Raw genomic sequence first — 21,065 nt, 5'->3', positions numbered from 1 at the left:
TCTGTCCAAGGTGACCTGGGTCGAGGTTAACGAGAAAGTTACCAACTGGTTGGAATCCAGTCACGGTGTTGAATTGGTTGAAATTGAAAGTTGTTGTGATTTTAACGAATCAGACCCCGCGGTTTGTTCTCTCCCGGTTGAATGGCACCCACTTTCGCTTGGTGGTCCCCAGCCCAGGTAGCTTAATTGGTAGACCACTGAATTTGTGACCCTTGGTCCTGGCCTTGGGTTTCAGGTTCGAAAAAGAAAAGAAAAGTAAATGTGCGCAGGCGACGTACGAGTGCTGGCGGGTTATTTGTTCCTGAGCCTGTGTTCTGTAAATGATCGAGTAGCGCACTCAGTTGCTTTGTGTGTGTGTGTGTGTGTGTGTGTGTGTGTGTGTGTGTGTGTGTGTGTGTGTGTGTGTGTGTGTGTGTGTGTTCCTGTATGTTTGAGTAGGGGTGCGTGTGTTTGCACTGGTATAACGGGTCACGATTACATATTTATATGTTCCATTTCGCAATCGGGGTTACATCCTTCTTCGATTGTCTTACAGGTAATCAGCAGGACATCGGGCTAACTTGATATCCGTCATGAAAAGTTTGATAATGATGGTAGTTTAGATTGTGTCAAAACATACATTCTGTTGTGTGAGTTTGAAGAACAAAGCACTTTTTTTGATTTGAAAAGAAAAATTGTCTTCTCTGTCAGTCTGTTTGTCTGTCTAGTCTATGTCTTCTCCGTCTGTCTGTCTGTCTGTCTGTCTGTCTGTCTGTCTGTCTCTCTCTCTCTCTCTCTCTCTCTCTCTCTCTCTCTCTCTCTCTCTCTCTCTCTCTCTCTCTCTCTTTCTCTCTCTCTCTGATTGTCTGTATGTGAGGTGGGTTGTGGTTGTGTGTGTATGTGTGTGTGTGTGTGTGTGTGTGTGTGTGTGTGTGTGTGTGTGTGTGTGTGTGTGTGTGTGTGTGTGCGTGTGTGTCTGTCTGTCTTTGTGTGTGTCTGTCTGTGTGCCTGTCTGACTATCTGTGTTTCTGTCTGGGTGTGAGTACGTGATCTGCGTGCGTAACGTGAGACTGAGGGATTGGCCAGAATAATTATGTGAACGTCCGCGGGAAAAAAATCCTTGATAACTGGGATCTATATTTAGAATGTCAATACCGATCGTCACACCTGTCAATAAACGATATCAACCTCAAAGTCGCTGCAGTTCTTGACACTCGTGTAAGTAAGCTTATTTGTCATTACAGCTAGGCACTCGAATCAAAACTCATACAAACACAGAAGTAGTTGCCCCGAATGAAATAGAAATCGAAAGAAATAACACAAAGAAAGATCGCAGGAGATATTACGGAACAATTAACAAACAAAGACAGCAGCAGGAAAGCTGTATTTAACGGTAGAGATCGAAAGAGAGCATATACAAATATATTATATATATATAAGAGAATGTTGGCAAGACTCAGTGAGATACATATATGGCAGAAAGAGATATGGAAGGAAACCAGGAAAGGGCCGAACAAAGCGAAACCTTACCAGGTCACGGGCTGACGGGCGTCCAGCTGACATCTATGAAAGTGTTTTCAAAATACTGCACAGTAACACACACTACACACACCAGGCGGACGATTTCCCGAACACACTCTGTGTAGCACAACACACCGATAGGCTAACCAAGGCCGCACGCTCCGTCTCGGTCACACAACCCGTCACAACACACTCGCTTGGCAGACGACAATGTCACTCCATTTGCCCACAAGACGACATGACAAACATCCTCTTAGCCTTTTCCTCTCTCGCTCTCCCTCTGTCAATCACTGAGATGGGTCGCACGCGAGACTACCCCTTCATTGCACAGAAAGGGTTCAACGACGACAAGTAGTTGAACCCCAAAAGTACACGCACACTATACATACACCCAAGTCAAAAGAAAGAAATGTCTCCAAATAACAACACTACGACACATAGAGCAAGGTCGCTTACGCACGAGCTAAAGCCAACAGAGCCAGTGTCGTTATGTAAGCCGACACAACCGTCCGATCCAATCCGAAAACCAGACCAAGTTTTTCAGTCCGCTTTGATCTGCAAATTGCATCTAAAAATGTCCGCGCTTACCTGTCTGTATTTCCAAGTCCCAAGCCCTTTTGCGGAGAGACCTGCTCCTGTAACAATTGGACGTCTCTTCCTCCACGGCCGTCGCTCTTCGAGGAGAACGTCAGCGATGAAAATGGAGGAGAGTGGAGTGAAGCAGACGACCGACTGTGTGGTTATCGATCCCAACGGATTGTTTGGACTACCTGTGTGTGTGCGGTGCGGTGTGGTGTGTGTGTGTATCGCGATGCGGCGACATGCGACAGCGTTTCCGTAAAATTTCCCTCACAGGCGCTTGTAATTTGACTGAATTAAATACTGACTTGAATCGCTTATGTAGCTCAGTTGGTAGAGCACTGGACTTGTGATCGAAAGGTCGCAGGTTCGAATTCGCGCCGGGACGGACACGGGTCAACTTTATGTGCAGACCCAGAGACGGAAGCCATGTCCCACCCCCGTGTCATCACAATGGCACGTAAAAGACCTTGGTCATTCTGCCATAAGTGCAGGTGGCTGAATACACCTAAACACGCAGACACCTGGGTAGCGCGACACCGTTGCTGCTAGCTTTCCACGGGGAGGAAGCGACCTGAATTTCCCAGCGATGGGACAATAAAGTAATGAAAATGAAAATGAAAATGAAATTATCCTGCAACTTTTCAGTGTTTCAACTGTTCATGTCTCTAAAATGGTTTGAGACCTGTGACGGCGTGAAGAATCGGTAATTGTCAGTAAATCAGTAATTGTCAGTCTTATGAGTCGTTGTGTTGATAAGAAGAGAATCAAAATATATAGTAAAGGTCATTGCAGCATCAAACATATTTAAAATGTACATTGTTGGAACTGAAAACTTTCGTAAATTTGTTGTGTTACTTTCGTTTAAAGTATTAAAGTAGACGCTCGAGAACTAGGCCATCAGTCACTAACAGAGGTGATATTTCAGTTACTTTAATTGTATCCATACAGCATGGCAATCTGAAGTAGATCGAGTCTTTTTACATTTAGTCAAGTTTTGACTACAACTTGACTAAATGTTTTAACGTAGAGGGGGAATCGAGACGAGGGTCGTGGTGTATGTGTGTGTGTGTGTGTGTCTGTCTGTCTGTCTGTCTGTGCGTGTGTGTGTGTAGAGCGATTCAGACCAAACTACTGGACCGATCTTTATGAAATATGACATGGGAGTTCCTGGGAATGATATCCCCGGACATTTTTTTCTTTTTTTTTATAAATACCTTTGATGACGTCATATCCGGCTTTTTGTAAAAGTTGAGGCGGCACTGTCACACCCTCATTTTTCAATCAAATTGATTGAAATTTTGGCCAAGTAATCTGCGACAAAGGCCGAACTTCGGTATTACATTTCAGCTTGGTGGCTTAAAAATTAATTAATGACTTTGGTCATTAAACATCTGCAAATTGTAAAAAAAAATATGTTTTTTAAAACGATCCAAATTTACGTTCATCTTATTCTTCATCATTTTCTGATTCCAAAAACATATAAATATGTTATATTCGGATTAAAAACAAGCTCTGAAAATTAAAAATATAAAAATTATTATTAAAATATAATTTCCGAAATCGATTTAAAAACAACTTCATCTTATTCCTTGTGGGTTCCTGATTCCAAAAACATATAGATATGATATGTTTGGATTAAAAACACGCTCAGAAAGTTAAAAAGAATAGAGATAAAGAAAAGCGTGCTATCCTTCTCAGCGCAACTACTACCCCGCTCTTCTTGTCAATTTCACTGCCTTTGCATCGAGCGGTGGACTGACGATGCTACGAGTATACGCTCTTGCTGTAAAAATGCAGTGAGTTCAGTTTCATTCTGTTAGTTCGACAGCTTGACTAAATGTTGTAATTTCGCCTTACGCGACTTGTTTCCAATTACAGACGAAGTGCTTTGTTGCGTTTCAACTTTGAGAGCACATATAAATGTGTTGGCCAATAATCTTAGAGGCAGCATCCATTCTTGCGTTACTTTTGTAGACCAGTACGTAGCCTATTCCCCCCCCCCCCCCCCAAATTTTACTTGAACAAAATTGACATTTCGTACTTTATGATCATATCTACTCTGGATTGTAACTAAACTTAATAACGCCGGATTTTAAATGAAAAACGATCTGTTTCCACCAGGAGAGAATTATTGTGGCATTGAATAGTTACAAGCGGCTGTGTTAGAAGGAACCAATCCCCCCAAAAAGACCTGGACGGCTTCATGATGATTGCGCAACGGTTTAGCGTCAGTAAGACCCTGGGAAAAAGTGTACTGGTAATTCAGATCGACATGGAGTGTAAAGGCCAGTAAGACCCTGGGAAAAAGTGTACTGGTAATTCAGATCGACATGGAGTGTAAAGGCCAGTAAGACCCTGGGAAAAAGTGTACTGGTAATTCAGATCGACATGGAGTGTAAAGGCCAGTAAGACCCTGGGAAAAAGTGTACTGGTAATTCAGATCGACATGGAGTGTAAAGGCCAGTAAGACCCTGGGAAAAAGTGTACTGGTAATTCAGATCGACATGGAGTGTAAAGGCCAGTAAGACCCTGGGAAAAAGTGTACTGGTAATTCAGATCGACATGGAGTGTAAAGGCCAGTAAGACCCTGGGAAAAAGTGTACTGGTAATTCAGATCGACATGGAGTGTAAAGGCCAGTAAGACCCTGGGAAGAAGTGTACTGGTAATTCAGATCGACATGGAGTGTAAAGGCCAGTAAGACCCTGGGAAGAAGTGTACTGGTAATTCAGATCGACATGGAGTGTAAAGGCCAGTAAGACCCTGGGAAGAAGTGTACTGGTAATTCAGATCGACATGGAGTGTAAAGGCCCGTTCGCAGAAAGGCTTTGCTTGGTAATGCCTTCTAAAATACTATGGTAATAAATACAAGGTAATCAAGAAGAGGGGTCCTGATTTGGCCTATTATGGTCCGCTGGACCCGAAAAGCAATAGCTAACTAACTAACGAATCAAGAAGAAAACAGCTAGACATTCGCTAGAAAGGCATAATGTCATTTACAGACTTTTGTAAAAATCGATTAATTGTATTAAAGACTCGTTCGCAGAAAGGCTTTGCTTGGTAATGCCTTCTAAAATACTGTGGTAATAAATACAAGGTAATCGAGAAGAAAAAAGTTAAAAACATTCGCTAGAAAGGCATAATGTCATTTACAGACTTTAGTGAAAATCGATTAATTGTATTAAAGACTCGTTCGCTGTAAAGGCATAATGTCATATACAGACTTTAGTGAAAATCGATTAATTGTATTAAAGACTCGTTCGCTGTAAAGGTATTGTTTGTTTATGTCTTCTTCAGACTATTAGGGTTTAACGTCCTCTTACAGCAACTGGTCTATATTGGGACAGGTATTGGTGTGATACTTTGATTCGAACAAGCCCGCTGTGGCTGTCTTCTTCGACACACCAGCATTGGGTTTGTCTCGTCAAAGTATCGACGGGCGCTGTGGCGTGGTGGTAAGACGTCGGCCTCCTAATCGGAAGGTCGAGGGTTCGAATCCCGGCCGCGGCCGCCTGGTGGGTTAAGTGTGGAGATTTTTCCGATCTCCCAGGTCAACTTATGTGCAGACCTGCTAGTGGCTTATCCCCCTTCGTGTGTACACGCAAGCACAAGACCAAGTTCGCACGTAAAAGATCCTGTAATCCATGTCAGAGTTCGGTGGGTTATAGAAACACGAAAATACCCAGCATGCTTCCTCCGAAAGCGGCGTATGGCTGCCTAAATGGCGGGGTAAAAACGGTCATACACGTAAAATTCCACTCGTGCAAAAACACGAGTGTACGTGGGAGTTTCAGCCCACGAACGCAGAAGAAGAAGAAGTCAAAGTATCGAAATACGATCATGATAATCGGAGACGAGAGATGATGCATGCGTGTCTTCGCGTTTTCCAAGCCCTGAGACTTTCGCTGTGAACGTGGGATCTTTTTCGTGCGCATGTGTGCACACGGGGGTGTTCGGAAACCGGAGTGAGTCTGCACAAAGTTGACTCCGAGAAATAAATCTCTCGCCGAACGTGGGGATCGAACCCACGCTGATAGCGACCAACTGGCTACAAAGCCAGCGCGCTACCAACTGAGCTACGTCCCCACCCAAAAGGGGGTACAACTGCAGCAATAAAGTAGAAGGTTAAAGGGTACAATTTTTTGATCGACTTGCCCCACCCAGGCACTTTTACACACGTTCCTGTTGTCTTTCGTTTCCTGATCAAGTCGGATTGCAGGACCCCCCAGGTTTTGAGACAAGAAAAAAAATTATGAAAAATAAAAAAACATCCTGATCAAGCCGGTTTTATGTCATAAAAAGTTTTCATTGCCCTGAGGTTCCAACATTAAAGGCAGAGTAAGCCTCCCGTAAACCATCACAGATACGGTCAGGCTTTTACACACAGTACAAACACCCTTTCATTTAAACACTCACCAATTGAGAACATCCTAGGTGCCCTCCGTAAAGAGCGAACAATTTTCAAAGAATTTATTTTTGCGTGGTTTATCTTACCCCTGAGCCATCGTGAACCCGTGTGATCCAGTTTTCCTTTTTCACAATGCAGTCGTCAGTTAGTCATGAATGCGACTAGATGTGAGCTTATCTACAATAGCACGTTTTTTATGCACGAAACAACGGCTGTGGTTCACAAGAACTCTAGCGATGGCTTTTGACTGTTGAGAGGAACGGCGATTTGCACTGATAAACCTTCGTCTGCTACGACCCTTGCGTGACCCTGCTTCCGGGCTTTTCTTTTTTTTAAACTTTCACAACTTCGAATTGTTCTGATCTTGTCTTGATGAAAAACGAATTCTTTTATGATTAATGAATGTTTGTGTAACAAGCTGTCAATTTATTATTTAAATTTTAAAAGTTAGGTCTAGCGCAAAAACGAGGCGCCGTTGTTGTTAACGAACAAGTCTACGAAAATAAATTCTTTGAAAATGTCTCACGCTCGACAGAAAGCAGCCAGGATGTTCCCGTTCGGTGAGCGTTCAAATGGAAGTATGCTTGTACTGTATTTAGACGCTCGGGGAGCTCTGTGATGGTTTACGGGAGGCTTACTGTGCCTTTAAGCGGATGCTACTGACAGCCGTGTATTGTCACTGTTAGGATACTCTTATCCGTTGTTAACACACACACAAACACACACACACACACATAAACACACACACACACACACACACACACACCGTGCACACACACACGCGCGCGCACGCACTCGCGCACACACACCACACACACACACACACACACACACACACTCTATATGGAAAGCCGTTTGGCTCATAACCATTACACGAGTAATAAAACATAAATACACGCGTAATAAATGATTAATACACGTGTATTTATTTTTTATTGCACGTGTAATTTATCTTTTTATATTTAGTCAAGTTTTGACTAAATATTTTAACATCGAGGGGGAATCGAAACGAGGGTCGTGGTGTATGTGCGTGTGTGTGTGTGTGTGTCTGTGTGTCTGTGTGTGTGTGTCTGTGTGTGTGTAGAGCGATTCAGACTAAACTACTGGACCGATCTTTATGAAATTTGACATGAGAGTTCCTGGGTATGAAATCCCCGAACGTTTTTTTCATTTTTTTGATAAATGTCTTTGATGACGTCATATCCGGCTTTTCGTGAAAGTTGAGGCGGCACTGTCACGCCCTCATTTTTCAACCAAATTGGTTGCAATTTTGGTCAAGTAATCTTCGACAAAGCCCGGACTTCGGTATTGCATTTCAGCTTGGTGGCTTAAAAATTAATTAATGACTTTGGTCATTAAAAATCTGAAAATTGTAAAAAAAACTAAAAATTTATAAAACGATCCAAATTTACGTTTATCTTATTCTCCATTATTTGCTGATTCCAAAAACATATAAATATGTTATATTCGGATTAAAAACAAGCTCTGAAAATTAAATATATAAAAAATATTATAAAATGTTTTTTTTCGAAATCAATTTAAAAACACTTTCATCTTATTCCTTGTTAGTTCCTGATTCCAAAAACATATAGATATGATATGTTTGGATTAAAAACACGCTCAGAAAGTTAAAACGAAGAGAGGTACAGAAAAGCGTGCTATCCTTCTCAGCGCAACGAATACCCCGCTCTTCTTGTCAATTCCACGGGCACTGCCTTTGCCACGGGCGGTGGAGTGACGATGCTACGAGTATACGGTCTTGCTGCGTTGCGTTGCGTTCAGTTTCATTCTGTGAGTTCGACAGCTACTTGACTAAATATTGTATTTTCGCCTTACGCGACTTGTTTCTTATGCTATGGAATAGCATAATGATTAAATACACGTGTAATAAATATTTCATACTCGTGTAAGAAATGATTAAATACACGTGTAATTAACATTTCATGCGCGTGTAAGAAATGTTTAAATACACGTGTAATTATTTATTACACGTGTATTTAATCATTTCTTTTTTTTTTTTTTTTATTTTTTTTTTTTTTATACAATTTTATTTCCTTTATATACACATAAACACAACATAACATACATCATACACCGAGTTTATCAACAGAGCGTATACACACGTACATACCTAGACAAGACACAGACATAGACAGTAGGGTGGGTTGTTCAAAGAACAGGGGATATGGAAGGGGGTGGGGGGGGGGGCTGAGGTTGTGGGGGGGGGGGGGGGGGGTAACCGAGGTTGGGGGAGGGGAGGGAGGTAGGTGGGGACGGTGGTCACAATTTAGCCTCCAAGTATATTTAATCATTTCTTACACGTGTATGAATTATTTATTACACGTGTATGAATCAATCATTACGCGCGTATTAATTATTTAGTACGCGCGTATGAATCATTTCTTACGCGCGTATGAATTATTTATTACGCGCGAATGAATTATTTATTACGCGCGTATTTAATCATTTCTTACACGTGTATGAACAATGTTTTACACGTGTATTTAATCATTTCTTACACGTTTAAGACATGATTAAATACACGTGTAATACATTTTTCATACACGTGTAATAAATGAATAAATACGCGTGTAATAAATATTTCATACAAGCGTTAAAAATGCAGGAGTCACGTGGTTAAGCGACTTAAAAACTCGGACTGGGAATCCACATGAAAAACACTCGACTCTATGCGTCTTCATCGCCTCGCTTTGCACGCTTACAGCTCAAGATGGCGGAAGCGGCAAACGTCAATGTCACTTTAGAAGGTTTGCAACAAATTGATGCAATGGTTCACCTTTCGGCGGGTCTGATCCAAAAAAATCCCCTCTAGCGGCGTCGCCATTTTGAGAGATCAATCGCGCGCGAACCGGAAGTAGAATAGACGAGAGTTGTTGCTTTGCAAGTCGTATATTTTCCGATTCAAGTTTTAATTTATTACAGGTGTATCTAATGATTAAAATACACGTGTATTTAAATATTTTCCTACACGTGTATTTAATCATTTCGTACACGCGTATAAACTATTTATTACACGTGTATTTAATCATTTCTTACACGCGCACGAAATATTTATTACACGTGTATTTAATCATTTCTTACACGTGTATGAATTATTTATTACACGTGTATGAATCAATCATTACGCGCGTATTAATTATTTAGTACGCGCGTATGAATCATTTCTTACGCGCGTATGAATTATTTATTACGCGCGTATGAATTATTTACTACGCGCGTATAGGTTATGAGCCAAACGGCTTTCCATACACACACACACACACACACACACACACACACACACACACACACACACACAACAAAGATATGTGGTGTTGCACATGTGACATGATCGTCTACACGAGAAGCAAACAACTGAGGTCAACTGACAAGCATTCTTTATGGCACGACCAGTAATCCATGTCACAATTTCTCGAAACCAGAACAAGAGCTCAACGCGATTATCTCCCTTGCGTTGCTCTCGCTCATCGGGTCAAAATGTCGGCCTGCTTCAGCGAAGGTCGAATACATGGAGTAGGTTTCAATACCACGAGTGCTCTTGGACCGGATGTTCACTCTTAAAACTTGAGAGTCCGCAATCTTTATTATCTTTTTTGACATTTTCAAGGTCTGTCGTAGCACGTACTCGATCAGCTGAGTGGGAGAAAGGGAGGGTGAGGGGGACAGGTGTGTGTGTGTGTGTGTGGGGGGGGGGGGGGTGAGGGGAATAGAGGGGTTTACACTACAAGTTCAAGGAACGAACATTCACAAATTTGTTTTGGAAAGTGTAAAATTGTGATCGCATGAAACTGTGTGCTCGTACAACTACTTGCGCATATAACTATATGTATGTACAGTTTCAAGAACGAGTCAGTTTCTGCTCTGACATAATGTAAGACAGTTTGCTGAAGTAGACAAAAACTACCAATGAGATATAGCGTGTTGATAAGAAACAAGTTTGACCAGTCCTTTGTTAAACATATCGTAATAGCTTTTGTAACACTCTTGACCCTTCAAGTTATATTTAGAAAAACCAATTATGTTAAGAAAGGGGGTAGGGGATATTATGTGTTAAATGAATAACACAAATACAGAAATATGTTTCAAACTTCTTTTATTCTCTTGAGTTTTCTTTTTCAACAAAACCCAACTTCCAAAAATCAAACACAATGACTAAAGAACAGTGTTAGACCTAAAGACCAAAATCTTAAAGTCAAAACCTTAAAGACCAGTTAAAACCCAAACCTAAAAACCTTGTTAAAAAACCTTAAAAACCCAGTTAACAACCTAATTAAAAACCCTAAAAAACCCAGTTAACAACCTAATTAAAAACCCTAAAAAACAACAGTTTCTTCCCTTTAACTACAAACTACAAACCTAGCTTTATGTACATGTTCAAAACAAGTTAGGTTTTGAATGTGTTACATTCACCCCTCCTGAGGAAAAATGTTTCTCCATTTGAAAAATAAGAACATTTAACAAAAACAACAAAACTAACTCCTAATACAAAAATCAATTTCTCTTTTTACATCATATTCTACAGTCTACATATTCTCCATACACTACATAATAACAAAATAACTGTATTACTATGTTTTGCTAATAACCAAAACTCCATTCATACAGTCCAACAAAACAATTTGTCATAATACCCAAGACTCAACTGTTAGCCTGATGCCGACCAACACACAGTCAAAACTACAACTGACAAAAACAGTAGTCCACTGTTTACGTAATGCACTCAAACATGCATTAACCCCGTTAATATTCTCTCAATGAAAACCACCCTGGATTTCTTTAGCGGTGTTTCCATTAAAACACTCAACTGATTCATCACACAGTCTACAAGTTCTTCATCTAGGTAAGCCCCAGATAAATCAGGTGGACGAAAATCTTCAACTTTCCCACACACACAGACAACAGGTACAGTTTGCGTTTGCGTATCTACCCTGCCACTCACACTGTGCATCAAATTCAGTTTTTCCACCGGTTTTCTCGGTCTTGTAGACCTCCTGAGCTCTTTTCTCTCAGTTTGATGTTCAGGATTTTCATCTGCAGACTCACCACTAGCCTCATCATTCTGATCAACCAACTCAGAATCTCCACTGCTAGTGCTACAACTAGAGTTTCCATCATCTGGAACCTCTCCACTGACCTCCCCAGACTCTACAGTCTGCACATCAGTAACATCCTCTAATTCTTGTTTCTCGTCTACTGTCCCCACCTTCTGCGGTACAAGCACAGGAGCTTCAACCCTCAACTTTTTTGGTTCAGTAGTAATTTCAATGTCAAACTCCTGATCTATAGTTTCCTCACAAAACTCTGCTCCTTTCTCCTTGGACTTCGTCTCAGTTTTATCTTGGTTTTGTACTGGTTCTCTATGGCTAGTCAGCTTTTCTGAACAGTTCTCATCCAAAACCCCAATAGGTAACAGATAATTCCGATGTAAAGTTCTCTTGGGTCCAGAACCTCTTTCCTCCTGTACCGTATACACTGGCAATCCTTCAGCTTTGGATATCACCACATACACATCTTTTTCCCACTTGTCAGTGACTTTGCTGTCTAGTCTAGGCCCTAATCTGCGAACAAGAACCCTATCTCCACTTTCTAACTCTGCAGCATGAGCTGAAGAATCATATCTGACCTTGTTCCTCATTCTAGACTTTTTCATTTGTTCAGCAGCTTTCTGATATGCCCCCGACAGTCTACTTTTCAGGTCCCTCACATACTGACTGGTAGATTTTGTCTTCTTTGACTGGTTTAGATCAACACCAAACGCCAAGTCTATTGGTAGCCTAGGATGCCTTCCGAAAAAGAGAAAGTAGGGACAAAACCCTGTGCTTTGATGATTACAGCAGTTATAAGCATGTACTATAGCTGGCAAACTCTTTCTCCAGTCCGATTTCTTATCATCTTCTAGACTTCTGATCATGTTGAGCAAACTCCTGTTATACCGCTCAACCGGGTTTCCACTAGGATGGTACGGAGTTGTACGACACTTCTGTATGCCTGCTAACTGACACAACTCTTTGATTAGCTGAGATTCGAAATCTCTACCTTGATCAGACAATATCCTGGCACAAAATCCGTACACTGAAAACCATTTTTGCCATAACACAGTAGCAACTGTCTTCGCAGTTTGATCCTTTGTACAGACTGCAGTAGCGAATTTAGTAAAATGATCAAGTATCACCAAGATATTCTGCTTCTGACCTTTTACCTCTATTGTCAGGTAATCAATGGACAAGAGCTCCAACGGGAAAGTAGTGACAATCGACTGCATAGGTGCCTTTTGTTGTGACGCCCCTTTCCGTACACATCGACCACAGCGTCGAATCTTCTTTTCCAAGTCACGTGCCATGTACGGCCAGAAAAATCTCTTTCGAAGTTGTACAACTCCGTCATCAAAATGAGTATGGAATAAATCCTCATGGACACCTGACAGAGCCTTTTTTCTCAGTACACTAGGAATGACTAGCTGCCACCTAACTCCTTCTTCCTCCTCTACTTTTCTGTACAGTACTTCGTTTCTCAGAAACAACTTTTTCTTTTCCCTACAGAACACTCTGAACTCTTGGGAATCCAACTCTGACGCTACCAACTCTTTTCCTTCTTTCAACGCTCGAATCACCTTTCTCAAGTTTGTGTCCTCCCCCTGTATCTTTACCCATTCATCATGTGACACAGTGTCAAAAACTGCTTCTTTGGGGTCCAAAATATTCTCAGGGATCAACGACGGGTCTTTCGTCAAGAGCTCAACAGCAGGAATGAACTCCTCATCCAAATCGGACTCTGAACTATCCTGTTTCTCATCCCCTATCCCTACAGTCTGACCACAAGAATGAACCGTGCGAAATACCCTGTGTGCCTGAAAAATAGCTTGCACAGAATCTTGGTCCACAACCATGCAATCATTTTCATCTCCAAAAGCCTTTGCTTTATCCATCAAAAAAGATATCTTTTCCATAGTCTTCACATACTCCTCGTCTTCCTCAGGTGGAGAATGCCTACGTCTGGACAGACGGTCTGCCTCAACATGGGTCACGCCACGTTTGTATCTCAAATCAAAATCAAAGAGCGACAACGACGCTAGCCACCGGTGACAGGTTGCATCCAGTTTGGCATTCTTGAGGACGTAACACAGGGGATTATTATCAGTCACTACTGTAACCTTCGCACCAAAAAGATAATCCCTGAACTTCTCGCCCATAGCCCATTTTAATGCCAAGAACTCCCGCTTGTGAGCCGGGTAGTTTTGCTCAGATTTGTTTAGCCCCCTACTCGCATAGGCTATCACTCTCATCTGTCCATCAAACTCTTGGTAAAGTACAGCTCCCAAGGAAGTAAGCGACGCATCAGTATGCAGAAAGAATGGCCTAGTTCTATCAGCTATATCTAGGACCAAATCACTTGTCAACGCCTCTTTCAAAGCTTCAAATGCCCTATCCTCCTTCTCACCCCAGGCGGCGGTTATATCAGAAGACAGATTCAGAACGCCTGGCTTTTTCTTTTGAGAACCACGGCTCTTCATGGGCACATAACCCTTGGTCAAGTCATTCAGAGGTTTCGCTATTGCAGAATAATCTGGTATGAACCTGCGATATACTCCAGCAAAGCCAAGAAACTGTTTTACTTCCCTAACTGTCTTGGGTTTGGGCCAGGAAGTGACAGCAGAAAGCTTATCAGGGTCTGGTTTGATGTTATTTTCAGAAATGACGAAACCAAGATGTTTGATCTCTGTTGCTCCAAAAACACACTTGGCTGGGTCAAGTTTTAGTTTGAACTTTCGTAGCCTCTCTAACACTTTCACAGTGCGCTCTTCTAGCTCTTCCAAAGTTTTTCCATGGACCAGCAAATCGTCGAGAAAAATGATCAGTTCTACCAAGTTCATATCTCGAAAAGTGCCTTCTAGTATTCTCTGGAACTGGGCCGGTGCATTACATAATCCCTGACTGAGGCGAGCCCATTCAAATACGCTGAAGGGAGTCACAAATGCCGAAATTTTCATAGCTCTCTCAGTCATTGGAATCTGGAAGTAAGCCTTACACAAATCCATAGATGTGTACCACTTCGCCCCACTCAACGTCAGGAACAAATCCTCAATCTTCGGCACTGCATAACTATCCCTAACGGTTCTTGCGTTAATTGCTCGATAGTCACATACAAGCCTCAGATCACCGTTCTTCTTCCTACACAGAACTATGGGGGAAGCAAAAGGAGAATTTGAAGGCCGAATAATCTTCGCATCCAAAAGGCCCTGAATATGTCTTCGACAGTCTTCAAAATCCTGAGGGGGTATCGGCCTAGCTCTATTCCTCACTGCTGGACCTGGCTCTAACTCGATGTCAACTGGTTCTGTATCAGCAGCAGTGATATCAAAAGGTGAACGAACAAAGACATCCTGAAAGGACTGCAGTTTCTGAGAAAACTTAGTCTGCCATTCCACTGGTGTTTCTTCACCAAACTTAAATTCAATCTTCTCAGTCTGAATTTTCCCTGCATCCACATCAACATCAACAGAACATGCATGCACACTATCATGGACATTGTTTTGTTCACCTGTGGCTACATCATCATCATCATGCTGTATCAAAGTGTCGTACACATGCTTCCAATCATATGTGCTGCTGAAAACATACACATCAGCAACAACTTGGTGCTTCTTCAATACAATGTCATGATCAGAATCATTACACAAAATGACTTTGAATCTAGGCAGGCAGCTAGCAGGCACTCTGCACGCAACAACTTTGACTCCCTCTGGTAGAGGTTTTACTGTTGGCTCTTGGACAAGAACTGAATCACGTGTACCCAGTGTACCAATGCGGGAAATACACGACACTTCCACACTTTCTCCAGCTGGCACAACAACCTCAGGGCCTAACAATTTTGCAGACCCAAGACGGCCTGTGTCATCCCTCCTCAAATCTTTGTACATGAAACGGACCTCTTCTGCCAGAGTATGTGTATGTACAAAGGCCCTGCCTGCCACCTGCTCACAATGGTTAGATAGCAGTTTTAAAGTGTTTGTGCCGATGATCACAGGAACTCTCATAGAGTAATCTGTATCCGCACATACTAAGAACATGGTGTCAACACAGTCATCAACCCCCACAACCCTTGACGAAAATGCTACAGTTGTCCTGACATACCCCAGGTAAGGAATGTTGTGCCCCCCAGCCCCTGTCACTTTAAGTCCTTCAAGTGGTTTCAAATCATCTTGATCAAAGTGTTCTCGGAACAGTGACTCACTCAGTATCGACACTTGACTTCCGCTATCAATCAGACATTTTGCTCTTACAGAGTCTTTCAGGACACATGAAGTTTCAAAACTAGGTCCAACTAAGGACTCAATGTCTGTGGCATCGTTAGATGAATGCAACTCAGCAAGCACAACTGTGGAATCAATTGTCACATTCCGTCTGGACGAGTTATGCAACACAATGCGCACCGACTGTTCATCACTCCGTACTTCAGCACTAACGATTTTAAGTCCACTCGGTAACTGCTCCTCTGTTCTAGCAAAGATGTCCATCTTGCTATGATCTGCTGCACTCAGCGAACCCCGCAGCTCCATAGTATTCCCTGGCTGCACTGTCACCATCAATGATGCAGCAAGTCGAACAGAATGTTTGTACAGTTCTCCCGACTCCAAGATGTTGGCGGCTTCTTCGAGGCGATGAACATTCTCATCAGTCAGCGGCTGCCTCTCGTCCCTGACTGTAGGTAGTTTAACTGCTCACTTCTGTTGTCACGACGTCTGTTTGGACACTGTCGTGCGTAGTGTCCAAATTCCTTGCACACGTAGCACGCCCCCCTCATTTGTGGATTTGGAGAGTCTCTCTGTGGATGCGGTTGTCTGATGTCCGACACCAGCGAAGACGCCTGCAGTTTCTGAGCCACCATGGTAGATAATTTCTCGTAGTCAATCTCTGGTTGAGGACTAGCGACACCCACTGCTGCCGTGGTAGCTTTCACTGCCACTCCTGGTGCTTCTAACTCTCTTACACGCCGAAGCACATGGGCAAGGTCTGGACTGGCAACACCCGGTAGGCCATGGAGATTTCTCAGTTCAAGAGCCAACATAGGCTGACGCTGATTAAGCTGTGTCATGAACAAATGGTACACCTTCCGTTGTGTTTCATCTCTGGTATACTGGTTATCCCTGTTTACTTCGCTGAATTTTGCCCATAGTCTTGTAAGGAAATCTGCTGGGGTTTCAGACTTGGTGGCCGACATCTGAACAAACTCCAGGTATAAATCCTCCACAGTCTTTGTAGCCCCATAGATAGACTGAAGGGTGGAGAGAATGTCTCCGCCTGTGGTGCATTGTTTGGTTTGCACTTTCGCCAGTCCCCTAAGGCTGGCACGGACTCGGGACAGTCTTGTTCCTTCTTCTCTCTCCTCCTCAAGGAATTGTTCTACACGTTCCTTCCAGTCGTTGAAGTTGACTTCCGCGCCTCCGCCTGGTTTAGTCCCCGTAAAAATTCCCAAACGAGGAGATTGAGTGGGTGCCTTCACATGGACGATGATGGGCGCACCTGATGCTGTTGGAATAACTTCGGGAGTGGATGTCGGCATGAAAAGACCACTGTCGGATGTAATGGAACCAGGGGTGGTGTACAGCCCCCGCGCCAACGGTGTCCCCCGTCCACGTCCCAGCATGCGCGGTGTCATGCCTTCACGATCACACACATCTGTCCGAGAGCTCAGTTCTTGGCCATCACTGGCCATGATGAAGCGGCACTAGAACACTGGGTTTTACTACTGTTTAATATTTCTACATACCCCCTAGCCCACCCAGGGACGCCATTTTGTAACACTCTTGACCCTTCAAGTTATATTTAGAAAAACCAATTATGTTAAGAAAGGGGGTAGGGGATATTATGTGTTAAATGAATAACACAAATACAGAAATATGTTTCAAACTTCTTTTATTCTCTTGAGTTTTCTTTTTCAACAAAACCCAACTTCCAAAAATCAAACACAATGACTAAAGAACAGTGTTAGACCTAAAGACCAAAATCTTAAAGTCAAAACCTTAAAGACCAGTTAAAACCCAAACCTAAAAACCTTGTTAAAAAACCTTAAAAACCCAGTTAACAACCTAATTAAAAACCCTAAAAAACCCAGTTAACAACCTAATTAAAAACCCTAAAAAACAACAGTTTCTTCCCTTTAACTACAAACTACAAACCTAGCTTTATGTACATGTTCAAAACAAGTTAGGTTTTGAATGTGTTACACTTTACTAATAGATAGAAAGTAAGAAACCAAACGCCACTGTTCAACAACAACAACAACAAAAACAACAACACACTGTTACATACTCACACACACTATGTAATACGCACACACACACACACACACACACACACACACACACACACACACACACACACACACACTCATGCACAGCAAAATCAAAATTTAACTCAGCAGTCCTTTTTAATACTATAAACATTAATGGCGAAGATAAGAATTTGACCCCCAAAAAATGTTGAGCATGGTCTTATCACTGCCCCTTATCGTCTATGCACTTTGACTTAGAGTCTGTAGTTTTGAATCGACATCAGTTGACAGTTTTAAAAGCGGTGTGTTGCAACAGTTTAGCCCACATTTAAACAGGTCGTTTCTTCATGGGGCCTTTTACAACTGTTTCTCCCCCCCCTCCCCTCCCCACAATTCTGCAGACTGAAAGCTAGAATTTTGTTCTTATTTACTCGAAGTCAAATCTGTTCTTGTTTTGTGGTATATACTGCCATTCAAGAACAAATGGTCGATTTCATAACTTTGCCAGCGTTTTGGAAATAGTATATTCGAAAGGAATATCCGTTTATGAATGGGCGCATTTTAAACACAATCCTCCGGGTCCCTTCACCTGAGGGCGGGGGTGGTAGGTGAGGGCAGTCAGATTTCCAATCTTTAAATTTAAAAATGTTTCTGGGCAGATTTTGGTCGTCACCAGGTACCAAATTATTCATGGACACCGGCTGGCAAACAATCATATGCAGATGGGGTTTGCACGAGATTTTCCCCGTCGTATACTGTGCCACTGAATTTCAAACAGTAGGTCGAGAAGCAGCAACGATGGAACCGCGTTTCATCCTTCCACAGCTCTGCATAGTGTTTACACTATCAGCCTTCGTTATTGCTGCGCCAGCAGACACCCTTGGACCCAAGGTCAAAAGGTCGGACGACACGACCTTGAACTCTGTCCAGACGTTGCTACAGCAGCAGGGGGCGGTGATCCAGAGACAGGAGTCACAGCTGACCTTGGCATTGAACCGACTGGCAGCCCTAGAGAGCCTGTCCCATCAGCAGTCCCTAGAAATCAGCACGCTCAAGAACAGGCTGGAATCCACGACACGACAAGGTAAGTCATTGAGAAAGAGAGAGAAAATACAGGGCAGTGCCTCGTGTATGAAAGGGAGGGGCTTCCAAATCGAGGCAGGGGTACAGTGGCTGGCCTGGCAGAATTTTAGCATTTTCAAACGGGCATTTCGGGTCCCTCGATCGTTTGGGAAAAAAAAGTACACATGCCGAGCACGGGGAGGGTGGGGGCCTTTCGGAACCAAGGATCTGCACATAAAGTTTTCCCGTGTCCGTGCCGACCCAGAATCGAACCCGCGACCCTTGGATCACAAGTCCAGTGCTCTACCACCTGAGCTAACCGAATTCAGGAAGCTGTTGTACGTTTTACACGTTGCAGACAGAGAGAAGAATGTCATAGTGCTGCAAGTAGCAAAATCTGGTGAAAATTACTTGTAATAATTTTGACAAGGATATGCGATCCATTTCGTAAGTCCTCGTATTTCATGTTCAAGGAACGCAACCACATTGTGTATTGTTGACAACCACATTGTGTATTGTTGACAACCACATTGTGTATTGTTGACAACCACATTGTGTATTGTTGACAACCACATTGTGTATTGTTGACAACACATGTTAATGTTGGGACGCTTTACTTGAATTTTACCAGTTAAAGATACGTTCTGTAACTCCAGTGTTCACTTTTCCTTTTTCAGTGGCATTCACTGTCTACTTCTCCGCTGACCCTATCCAAGACTTTGGCGTTCACGGCATCTTGCGGTTTGACCACATCGTCACGAACACTGCCAACGGTTACGACGCGAAGACGGGAATCTTTACGTCACCAGTGTCCGGTCTCTACGTATTTCATCTCGATGTCATGAGCGTAGACAACGGACTCAGTGTGTCGATCAACATTATAAAAAATGGCGTCGCTCTCGATGATGCATACGCAAGCGGAGGGAAGAGGAATGATCAAGGGAACTCACTCGTGACAATTGACTTGAAAGCAGGTGAAAAAGTGTGGACGCAGCATTCATATGGGTCAACATCGATTAGGGGGAGTTTTTTGACCGTGTTCTCTGGGTTTCTGATCCAAGCTGACTAGAATGGAGGTGATGTTTTTCTTCTTGTTCTTTTTGGACTTGAAAGTGTTTTCAAAGTCTTGAGGGTTTTTATCAATCAATCAATATGAGGCTTATATCGCGCGCGTATTCCGTGGGTACAGTTCTAAGCGCAGGGATTTATTTTTTTATTTTTTTTATTTTTTTACGCAATTTATATCGCGCACATATTCAAGGCGCAGGGATTTATTTATGCCGTGTGAGATGCATTTTTTTTTAACACAATACATCACGCATTTACATCGGCCAGCAGATCGCAGCCATTTCGGCGCATATCCTACTTTTCACGGCCTATTATTCCAAGTCACACGGGTATTTTGGTGGACATTTTTATCTGTGCCTATACAATTTTGCCAGGAAAGACCCTTTTGTCAATCGTGGGATCTTTAACGTGCACACCCAATGTAGTGTACATAGTGAGGGTTTTCATGTCCTAGATGCGTCACAGCTGTTTCGGTACACTACCCAGCTTTGAAGCTGAATAAATCATGAAATCAAGCGTAATCAGGTTACTGGGTAAGCTTTCACAAATCGTCGTCAAGGTCAACACTTTCATATTCTTTTTCCTTTCTATATGTTTCTTTCTACTTTCGAAAAACACATGTACAATCTGAATTTGATTTACTTGTTCCATCTGAAGACTCATGCATAATGCACTCTGATATAATTATATTATATATGAGCAACGTCTGGAACTGTTGTTTGATGCTTGTATGCTGTATATATCTTCTCTTCTTCACACTGAGATCATTCAACCGACGTACTCGTGAAAAATGCCGCTTCTTTATAAATGTGATTAAATAAAACATTTGATGTAATAAACTTTCTTGTTGTTGATGTAGCTATGTTGGACTTGTTTTGATTGATTTGGTGTGTGTGTGTGTGTGTGTGTGTGTGTGTGTGTGTGTGTGTGTGTGTGTTTATTCGTATGTGTGTGTGCGCGCGCGTGTGTGTGTGTGCGTGTGTGTGTGTGCGTGTGTGTGTGTGTGTGTGTGTGTGTGTGTGTGTGTGTGTGTGTGACGCACTTGTTGAATCGGCATTTCAACCACTGGTACAGCTTCATTACAACACAGTGCCTCACAGTACATAAGGAGTTCACTCCCCATTTCCAAACGAGATGAGAACCAGACATTTTGAA

At 42.6% G+C, this 21,065-nt stretch overlaps 2 protein-coding genes and 1 long non-coding RNA gene across 4 annotated transcripts in view; 1 reads left to right on the top strand and 2 right to left on the bottom strand.

Annotated features, from left to right (window-relative positions):
- Nucleotides 1-2,282, bottom strand: part of LOC138961393 (BTB/POZ domain-containing protein 6-B-like) — a 47,493-nt gene extending 45,211 nt beyond the window's left edge. Inside the window, exon 1 of one of the 2 annotated variants that reach the window (XM_070333007.1) lies at nucleotides 2,089-2,282. Coding sequence is in view for 1 of the 2 variants with exons in the window: in XM_070333006.1 (XP_070189107.1) it covers nucleotides 1,510-1,542 (33 nt within the window). In the remaining variant the exon portion in view is untranslated. The other variant, XM_070333006.1, reaches the window with a different exon arrangement.
- Nucleotides 2,283-10,585: 8,303 nt separating this feature from the next.
- Nucleotides 10,586-10,831, bottom strand: LOC138961392 (uncharacterized). The gene is made up of 2 exons (XR_011454170.1): nucleotides 10,755-10,831; nucleotides 10,586-10,708 (listed from the first exon to the last, which is right to left on the bottom strand). It is a non-coding gene; the product is annotated as an uncharacterized lncRNA (long non-coding RNA).
- Nucleotides 10,832-18,193: 7,362 nt separating this feature from the next.
- On the top strand, nucleotides 18,194-20,772 carry LOC138960823 (uncharacterized). Its single transcript, XM_070332468.1, has 2 exons — nucleotides 18,194-18,864; nucleotides 19,520-20,772. Exons 1-2 carry the CDS (start codon nucleotides 18,426-18,428, stop codon nucleotides 19,909-19,911), a joined length of 831 nt encoding a protein of 276 aa, XP_070188569.1. The 5' UTR covers nucleotides 18,194-18,425; the 3' UTR covers nucleotides 19,912-20,772.
- Nucleotides 20,773-21,065: the final 293 nt, after the last annotated feature.

Source organism: Littorina saxatilis, linkage group LG3 (assembly GCF_037325665.1).
Source record: "Littorina saxatilis isolate snail1 linkage group LG3, US_GU_Lsax_2.0, whole genome shotgun sequence".
NCBI classification, from domain to species: domain Eukaryota; kingdom Metazoa; phylum Mollusca; class Gastropoda; order Littorinimorpha; family Littorinidae; genus Littorina; species Littorina saxatilis.
This window is presented reverse-complemented; position numbering and strand designations above follow the sequence as displayed.